The sequence below is a fragment of the Vidua macroura genome, chromosome 9 (assembly GCF_024509145.1).
Source record: "Vidua macroura isolate BioBank_ID:100142 chromosome 9, ASM2450914v1, whole genome shotgun sequence".
In the NCBI taxonomy this organism is placed as follows: Eukaryota; Metazoa; Chordata; class Aves; order Passeriformes; family Viduidae; genus Vidua; species Vidua macroura.
The window spans coordinates 2,858,779-2,867,881 of record NC_071579.1 but is presented as its reverse complement, the minus strand read 5'-3'; the positions used below and the strand labels follow the sequence as shown (position 1 = coordinate 2,867,881).

The 9,103-nt window shown below is 52.8% G+C and overlaps 1 protein-coding gene across 1 annotated transcript; it reads right to left on the bottom strand.

The window, feature by feature from the left end:
- Window positions 1-2,547: 2,547 nt before the first annotated feature.
- On the bottom strand, window positions 2,548-8,758 carry GLUL (glutamate-ammonia ligase). The gene is made up of 7 exons (XM_053985018.1): window positions 8,653-8,758; window positions 7,413-7,603; window positions 6,068-6,229; window positions 5,668-5,814; window positions 5,145-5,272; window positions 4,780-4,979; window positions 2,548-3,898 (listed from the first exon to the last, which is right to left on the bottom strand). The coding sequence occupies exons 2-7, from the start codon at window positions 7,576-7,578 to the stop codon at window positions 3,580-3,582; spliced, it is 1,122 nt and encodes a 373-aa protein (XP_053840993.1). The 5' UTR covers window positions 7,579-7,603; window positions 8,653-8,758; the 3' UTR covers window positions 2,548-3,579.
- Window positions 8,759-9,103: the final 345 nt, after the last annotated feature.

Below are 9,103 nucleotides of genomic sequence, written 5' to 3'. Positions count from 1 at the left end.
CATGTGCTCCAGGCTGTGTTTGGAGGGGAGCTGTGGCTAATCTTCTTTTGATTGCCTTAAAATCCAGCTGTGGGGAAAAGCCTGGCATGTGAGCAGATATATTAATGGGTTAGGGGCAGCCTTGTCTCCTAAGCTGGTGTTTGATTAAAAGGGAGCACAACCAACAGGCACTTCAAAAAGCTGCTGCTATTTTTGGCTGCTTCATTTGGAGCAGTTCCTGATGCTTGGATGTGCCCAGCAAACCCTTTGGGACTGATCCTTGCTATATCATTATTCACATTTTAAAGATGTGTGAGTACAGAGAAAAGAGATTCACTTCCTCCTGAGAGGCTCAGATCAACAGTCAAAGTGTTTTCTATGAATGCATAAGATATAAATTCAGCTTCTGAAGGTTTCAGTCTCAATTTATAAGAGCCCCATGGCCTTAAGAGGAGGCCTCCCTACCCTACAGAGCTGGGAAATGGTGTTTAGGTAACTACAAAGCAGATTCAGCAAGCAGGCTTTAGGCAAAAAAACTCAGAAAACAATGTCTGGAGGGAATAAATTATTTTTGCCCCCTTCTAATTCATTATAATCATTCCCCCCCCCCCCCCATACTTTTAATAATGATCTGAAAAGCCATTTCCCAGCACAATGTTGTTCTGACCTTGTTTTCAGCCGGGTAATTGTGCAGTGAGTGGATAAATGCTTTCTCAGCTGAGAACAAGAGGAACCATTAAGCATCAAGCTCCTGACCTAAATTTAGGTTCAGGGCAGCCGGAGGAGCAAAGGACTGATGCCTGCTCCCCTTATCAGCCTGAGGGACACCCTGTAGATGGCATCTTCCTCAGGGACACCCCAATGGCACAGAGAGGTTCTGTTTGTCCCAAAGCAACCCAAGGAAGGTGTCCCTGCCCACGGCAGGTGGTTGGAATGAGATATTTAAGGTCTCTTCCAAACCAAACCATTCCATGATTCTATGGCAAAACACAAACCCTGCTGCCCATCAGCTCCTCCTGCCTTGCTGATGCTTAGTGGCCAGAACTGAGCTATGTCTCCTTTTTCCAATTTTTTTATTCCCCAGGAGGAAAGGGTTTCTGGAGGGAGATTCAGCTTCAATGATTCACAGTGTTTGGAAGCACAGGATCTTTAAGAAAAACAAACAGAAAACCAAACCATGTCTTTTTCCTTCCTTCTGTGCCAATGCTTTTAGAAAAGTTCCCTTACTTCAGGTGAAATCTGATTCTTTCCTCTGTAACATTTTCTTGGAGTGCATAAGAAACAGCAGCTGCCTTGCCCCTGAGCCCAGATCAGAACAGAACTTCAAGATTTCCAGGCTCCTGACTTACCCCTGGGTTTGTTTTGGCTGCAGCACCCCGGCTCCCAAGTCCTTGTGGTCGTGTCAGGATGGGAGGAAAGGAAAGGTGTTGCCTCTGTTCCTGTCACACCAGGCACAGGGACAGGGTAATTTTGGGACTGTGCTGAGGAAGTTGCTGCCTTCAATGTTCCCCAGGAGGGAGATGCAGGAAAACAGCTGGACCACAAAAAACCTGATGGCAGGAATGGGTTCATCAGCCCAGCAGGATGCTCAGGTGCAGTTAATCCAGATTTAAATGTGGGAATGGTTAAAGCATCCTCTCCTGATGGAAGCACCTCCTGGGGAGCTGGGGAGTGGCACCACGGGCTAAATAAAGGACCAAGGGAGCAAGGTGACACATTTCTACTGCCTGGTTATTTCCCCGAATGACTGGGTTTATGCCAAAGGAGGGAGGACAAACAGCATTTTCTCATTTCTCTCTCAGGGAGAATAGGAAAGGTTCTTCCACAAAGCTCCCTTTTAAATTAAGTCTGCTGGAGTTTTGTTTTCCGTAGGATTTCTATATCCTGTAGAACTTATGAGGAGGAGGCTGGGAAATGCACAAGCATTTGTAGCGACCCCATAACCCTCCCTATAGACACTCACAAGCCCAGGCCCTTTCCCATCCCAAAAGAATCCCATTCAAGCCAGAGCTGAACCATCTCTCACCACGGAACCAACCACTGCTGACAAATTCCCATTTTCTGGAGAGCATATATGGATTGAAAGACCCCTGACCCCTCCAAAAAAAAAAAAAAAACAAAAAAAAAAACCCTACAAATGAAAAGCCACATCTACCCACTATCAGAGTCAAAATCCTTTCAAATGATGAAGGCAACACACATACAAAAAGAGGCTGCAGAGGTCAGATTGAAGGTTTTGTTCTTTTTTTTTTTTTATTACAAAAAAAAAAAACAAACCAAACCTATTCAAGAAGAAGTCCAAATGCAACGGAATATAACTGGCACCATCTAAGATACCCAAGTGTAAAATCCCGGAACATCTGAACCCCCCAGCAGCAGCTGGGAGTGCCAGGCCTGGCTGGGAGGGACAGGTGGCCTCTCCCTTTCCTTCTCCTAGCCCCCATCATCCTGGCTGGATGGCAGGCAGCCTGAGAGAGCCAGGACACAACAGCGGCATCAGCGGTCTCTGTAAAACCATTCAGTCAGAGAAACTAAAAACATTATGAAAAAAAAAATCTAAAACTTCTCTTTTGTTTTTTTCTTTTTTGTTTTTTTTAACCTTTATCCAAAGCCCTGCTTTAGTGACATGCTAGCCCTGCTGGACAGGTGACACAGCCACAGCTCTGTCCAGAACGCTGTTGACCAGTCAACTCTTGGTTCAGGACACCTTCCTCCCACTGCGAGCGTGTCACGGCCACCTGAATTACAGTAACATATGCTTCTGCAGGCTTCCTGCTCTGGGAACCCTCTCCTGCAAGCTCCACTCTATGCTGGAAGAAATCTCATCCCAGTGTCCCTCCGAGCTCACCCTCAGTCCCACCTGCATCCGACTGCATCCGCAAGAGCTCTGCCCGCTCCAGCTGGATGAGGCGCTGGAACGGTATCTCTTCAAGAAAGAAACGCTTTCATATATAATTTTTTTTTTTTTTGCTGTTTTTATATTTAAATACAAAAATACTACTTCACTCTGTGTTATGAGCCAGAGATGGGTTGACTTCCAGTGACAGAACCAAGAGTTCTCCTCAATGCCAGAAGATTCCCAGAAACCTCAGAGTGGCCGGAGGGTGACGATGTCCCTGTCATGTCCCCATATAGGCAGGAGCACACGCACAGCTCCCATCACCACAGCTCCCATCTTCCCTTCTCCACAGAGAGGCACCAACCTCAGACAGCCATCAGTCTGCAGAGAGCCAGCAGCGGGGCTGGCCCCCCAAATGTGGCTCTGTTTTAAGCTTTCTCCTCTCCTATAGGCTTTCTGCATGTGCCGTCTGTCCCTGGAAGCCACTGGATCCCATTGGATGTACACATGAATTAGACAAAAAAAAATAAAACAGTGGTTAAAAGTTCTCTAACACCCCGTCCTCCTCTTGTCTTCTGAAGAGTCAACGACAAACAGACATGGATAAAACTAAACCTGCCCTCCTCCCCACCTCAAGACAACAAGAGTTACTGAGACACGAAACATGTTATCTTGTACCCTCGGGATTACAGCTAGAAGGGAACTTTAGGGGCGCGGGGAGCGCGGGGGGGAGGTGGCGGTGTCCGCGGGGCGCAGTCTGCTTAGTTCTTGTACTCAAAAGGCTCGTCCCCGGTTTCGTTGAGGAGACACGTGCGGACCAGGGCCTCTGTCACGGCGTAGGGGTCGCAATTGGCGGAGGGCCGGCGGTCCTCGAAGTAGCCCTTCTTCTCGTGGCCCACGTTGCGCGGGATGCGGATGCTGGCACCGCGGTTGGCCACGCCGGCCGAGAACTCGTTGATGTTGGATGTCTCATGGAAGCCCGTCAGGCGCCTGGCATTGTCCAGCCCCCCCTTGGGGTCATAGGCACGGATGTGGTACTGGTGCCGCTTGCTCAGCTTCTCGATGGCCTCCTCGATGTGCCTGCAGAGGGAGGGAGGGAGGGAGGGACAGCGGTGGCACAGTGAGGGACGGGACGAGCTGAACGCCTCTGGACTGTCGTGTCAAAGTGACAACGAGATTAATGGCCGTCCCCAAGGCACTTTGTGACGATGCCTTGTGCCCCACGGCCCGCTTGGCTGTTCATCCCAACACAGGGTTTCTCTCCGCTCCTGCTGCTGACCCAGAAAAAGGGTCCTCGTGGCCCCAAGTCCCGCAGGCTCCCTAGGGAATGCCATCTGTGAGACACCACCAGTTAAAGTTCCCACTTCCACCTGCTCTCGGAGGGGAGAGCTCTCAACATTGGTGTTTCTATTCATGAAGCTCACAGTCATGGGCTGTCCTGTTATCTCAGGGCAGCACTAAGATTAAGGCAAGAAAACAGAGCTGCCAGGATGGATCCCTCCACACAGGGTCCCTGAGTGCACTCAACACAGCAGTCCCATGCAGGAACTCACAGTTTGCATTTTTAGGATGTTCATCTTTTAAGAAAACATGGCAGCCTTGCCCAGATGAAGCAAATGGTCTTTCTCTTTCATCATGGCTATAAAAACATAATTTAAAAAGCCCTGTGCTGAGTTGGTTTGTTTGTTTGTTCCCAGCACTGGGAGGTCAGGAGCTGGACAGGCTGTTAGGGATAGCTGCATCCTGTACTTCCAGCAGCACTGTACTGCTGGCTGAATTGCCCAACAAGCATCAAGACAATAATGTGTCATTATAAAAAAAAATACATACTAAGAAAAAAAGAAACCACAAAAACAAAACGACCAAAAAAACCCTATCCAGAAGACTCAGATGTCACGCCAAGCACCAAACTCCCTTGTCATCCAAAATCCTGCTGCCCAGTAAACAACCCAAACACTTACTTGAGACCTCCTTCTTCCCTCATGCTCTTGGTGCTGAAGTTGGTGTGGCAGCCAGCACCGTTCCAGTTCCCAGGGATGGGTTTGGGATCGAAGGACACCACGACCCCGAAGTCCTCGCACACCCGGTGCAGGATGAAGCGCGCGATCCAGAGGTGATCCCCCATCTCAATCCCTTCGCATGGTCCCACCTGGAACTCCCACTGCAAGGAGGAGGCGTCAGGGGCTCAGTGGGGTGGAGACAGGCACCTCCCACCCCCTGATGCCGGGCACAGCCACACAGCTCAGAGCAGGCAGACGCAGCTCCCGCTGCCTGGGGTTTTTCCACGCTACTCTCTCGCTCCATGCGGCGTCTTAGAATGATTTACCTGGGCTGGCATCACTTCTGCGTTGGTTCCTCCGATTTTCACGCCAGCATAAAGGCACGCTCGGTAGTGGGCCTCCACAATGTCCCTGCCATAGGCTTTGTCAGCCCCTACACCGCAGTAATACGGACCTGCAACAGCACAGGGAAACATCAGCCTCCACAGGGAAAAATGCTGGCATCCAGTGGAGACCCAGCATGTACAGAGAACTCTTTGAAAGACCCAAGATGTGTTTTTCAAGGAAGAACTAGCAGGGTAGAACACTGACGGAGAGCGAGTTCCCCAGGAGTTTAAGTCTGCCCCCGAGTTTAAGTCCTCTGCAAACCCAGCAGCAAATTTGGATGTGGCCAATCCCCACCTGAGCCTTTCTGCAACAAATTTAATCTCGTGATTAGTTTTTGCCAATATTCCACTTTATGCCGTCCACCTTCAGTCCTAGGAACACCTTGGATCCCTCAACTTGCCTGAAGCTGTGCCACACAGAGTTCAAACACTCCTGACTTGGTCCAGGCTCCCAAAAGATTACCTTGGGGTCCAGGGAAGCCATTGGAAGGCCAGCCAAAGGGATGTCCGTCTGTCCCCAGAAGAGTGTACTCCTGCTCCATCCCAAACCAGGGGTGCTGGTTGGACACCATGTCCATAATCCTCCTGCAGGTGTGCCGGAGGTTTGACTCTGGAATGGAAAAGCGACACGAGGCTCATGAGTGATGCCACCTCCACTCCCCATTTCCACTTATTTTACAGTTTGAGTCTCAGCAGCGTTGAAGAATCCCAAGCCCAGCCCTTTGTCCATCACCAGCACTTCGTTTGCCCTCTACTTTCAAGTTATTTCTGTGTCATGCTAAGGGCACAGACAGCACTGGGCAGGTCTCCCATTCCCCTTCCCGGGAACACCACCTCCACCAGGAGAAGGTCCGTTCATTCACCTGCAGACTGGCGGTTGTATTTGAAGACCTCACAGAGAACGAGTTTGTTGGGGTCCTTGCGGAAAGGGTCCCGAAACATGGCAGCAGGTCGCAGGTACATGTCACTGTTGGAGCCTTCGGACTGGTAGGTGCTGGAGCCATCGAAATTCCACTCGGGGAGATCTGGAGCAAAGAGAGGAACCAGCCACAGTGACCCAGGGTGCCAGGATGGGCTCCCTGCTGCCCTCCAGTAAGACAGAGGTGAAGATGCTCATAGAGAATAGGTTTAGTCCCAGCTCAGCTGATTTCGTTGCAAGTGGGGGAAGCAAAAAAAGAAAAAAAAAAAACAAAATCCAAAACAAGCAAAGAAAAAAAAAAAATCACAAGAGTGCAAGTCCCCGGCCACCCTGGAAAATAACAAGTTGCTGGGCTGCTGGCCAAGCCCGAGTGAACAGAGTAGCACTGAGGACACTTCCCATGTCACAACAACTACAGGGATGAGCAAAGCACCCAGTCCCCTCGGCTGGGAGAGGGCAGACCACGAGCCACCTTCCAGCTGTGGGAGTGAGGGAAGCCATGGAACACCCTCAATCAGGCCTTAAGAAGGTGGGAAGGCAAATCATAGAGAGGTGAAATCTCATATGGAAGGGGAGTGTGGCCCCTTGCCCACCCCTCCATCCTGAGCACTGCCCTCCAGGTCAAAGCCCAGAACTCCACCCGGGCAATGTTATCTCCTCCATATCCCAGGGGGAAAGAGGGAGGAGGGGAAGCACAAAGATTTCAAAGGAGCTCTGCCAACCACTCCCTCAGAGGGAAAAGGGGAAAGGAAAGAGGGGAAAAGAAAAAAAAAAAAAAAAAAGAAAGAAAAAAGATAATTCTGCTCAGTCACACACAGTATTTTCATTTCATAACTGCCTCCAGCCAGCTCCATGGCAACCTGGGGAAAATCCTAATGCTATTATTGTGTAAGCTGGGACTGTTTGTTCTGAGGGACACAAGCTCTTAATTACACCGGATAGCTCCATTCTTTCCCCTGCACTTTCTTCTGCCAAACTACTTCCGGCCAAAACGAGTACTCAAGAGTCAATGGGCAGCTGAGCCCCTGCCAACAGCCCCCAGCCCCTGCCAACAGCCCCTCCACGGCGGGGACAGCACCAAGGACAGGCTCCCAGCCCCAGGCATCTCCCCGAAACTCCACATCTGGAGAGCTGGGAACGTTCCCCTGCGGCATCTGAGGAACGAGGTAACTGGAAGGGTGCGAGGAGGAATGTCTTCCCTAAAAACCATCCTTCTGCCACAGGAAGAGAGAAATGGCATCCTTCCTCCACCCAGTGAGGGGCTACGAGTGCTGCACCTGCCCTCTCACCTTCCAGGCTCTTGGGCTCATGGTCCAGCGTGCGGGTTTTGCAGCGGAGGTGCTCCCCTGTGCCATCGATCCAGATGTACATGGCCTGGACCTTCTCCCCCTGTGGCAGCTTCATGTACATGTGCTTGATGGCTTTGCTCAGGTGGGAGCTCGCTGAGGTGGCCATGGCTGCAGTCCTGATGAGGGGGTTCCTGCAGGGGGGAATCACAAACAGCCCCAGCTGTGAGCCCTTTCCTGCGTGCCCACATTTTTCAGCCCCCCTTCTCCACCCAAGGCCAGGGAGGAGCACGGGACAGCTCGGCCGCAGGGCTGGCTGCCATCTCCAGTGGTTCCCTGTCATTCCTCAGGGAGAACACAGCAGCTCAGAAACCCTTCATTAATACCCAAACTCCTGCTAATAAACCAGAGCAACAGACTTCCAAAGGGCTCTTTAGCCCCACATGAACTTTTCACCTCTACACTCCGCTCAAGTGCAAGGCTAATGCAAGGAAAGCTTAGCTGGGGCTTTCTTAATAAATCTGCATCATCGAGGAGGGCTTTTCTGCCCCAGCTGCATTCTCAGCCCGGCTGACGTTATCCAAGCCCGGTCCCAGGGCAGCAGGAAAAGCAACAGGCGGCACACGCAGCCCTGAGCACCCCAGGCAGCAATGGGGAGGCGGGATGGGCCGGAGTGGCTCTGGAACCAGAGGGTGGGAGCTGCAGCATCCCCAGAGTCCTGCGAGCCGGGCTCCTAACGCCAGCCATCCCACTCGTGTCCGACCCACAGCACCGGGTGTTTTCCAGGAGGCTTGGAAATGCCAACAGTTTGGAAACGCGGACTGACTTGGGAAGTCGCTCCAACATCCCGTTGTCCTGCGGGAGGGCTCGGGATGAGCCGTCCCCAGCCCACCCCGCCGCGGCTCCCACCGCCCCGCTGCCCTGCCAGAAGCATCTCCCGCGCGTGCACCTCCAGGGAGCAGCTGAGGAGCCTCGTGGGGGTAAAAAAAAAAAAAAAAACCAACCAAACAAAAAACAAACAAAAAAGCCCCCACAAAAACTGCAAAGGGAATGTTTTCAACAGAAAACTCAAGCTGCCACTTCCTCTCCCCCCTCGCCCCATCCTCCCCTTCCCCCAGAGGAGGAATTTTCCCTTGGAAGATCTGCCCGCCGGGCACCCCGGGGCTGCCTCCCCGGCCCTGCCGTCCCCGAGGGGCTGCGGGCAGCGGCACCCCCGTGTCCCTGCGTCCCCCCGGGCCGGTACCTGGGCTCGGCGGCGGCTGCGGGCGGGCGCGGAGCTCCCACGCTCGGCTCCCGGGGCCGCGCCCGCCGCCCCTTTATGGCGGAGCAGCGCCGGCCCCGCCGCACGGATTGGGCAGCGGGGCGGGACGGGAGGGACACGGGAGGGGGGACAGGGCCACCACCCCGCCTCCTTCCTCCTCCTCCTCCTCCGCCCGCTCCGGCGGCATCGCGGCCCGGCCGCCCCCGGCAAAGGGGCGCTCGGGTAGAAGGGGAGGGTGCGTGCGGAAAACTCAGGGAAGAGCGGGCAGAAGGTTGGGAGGGAGAGGTTGGGTGGGTTTGGGGTCTTTTTAACAACGCTCCCGACCGGAAAAACAACCTCTCGTCTCTTGGGCAGGCGGGAGCGGATCCGGGGCTCTCGGCAGCGTTTACATTAGCCTGCCTTGGCATGGCTCGCTGGGATGGAAACCGGCCGC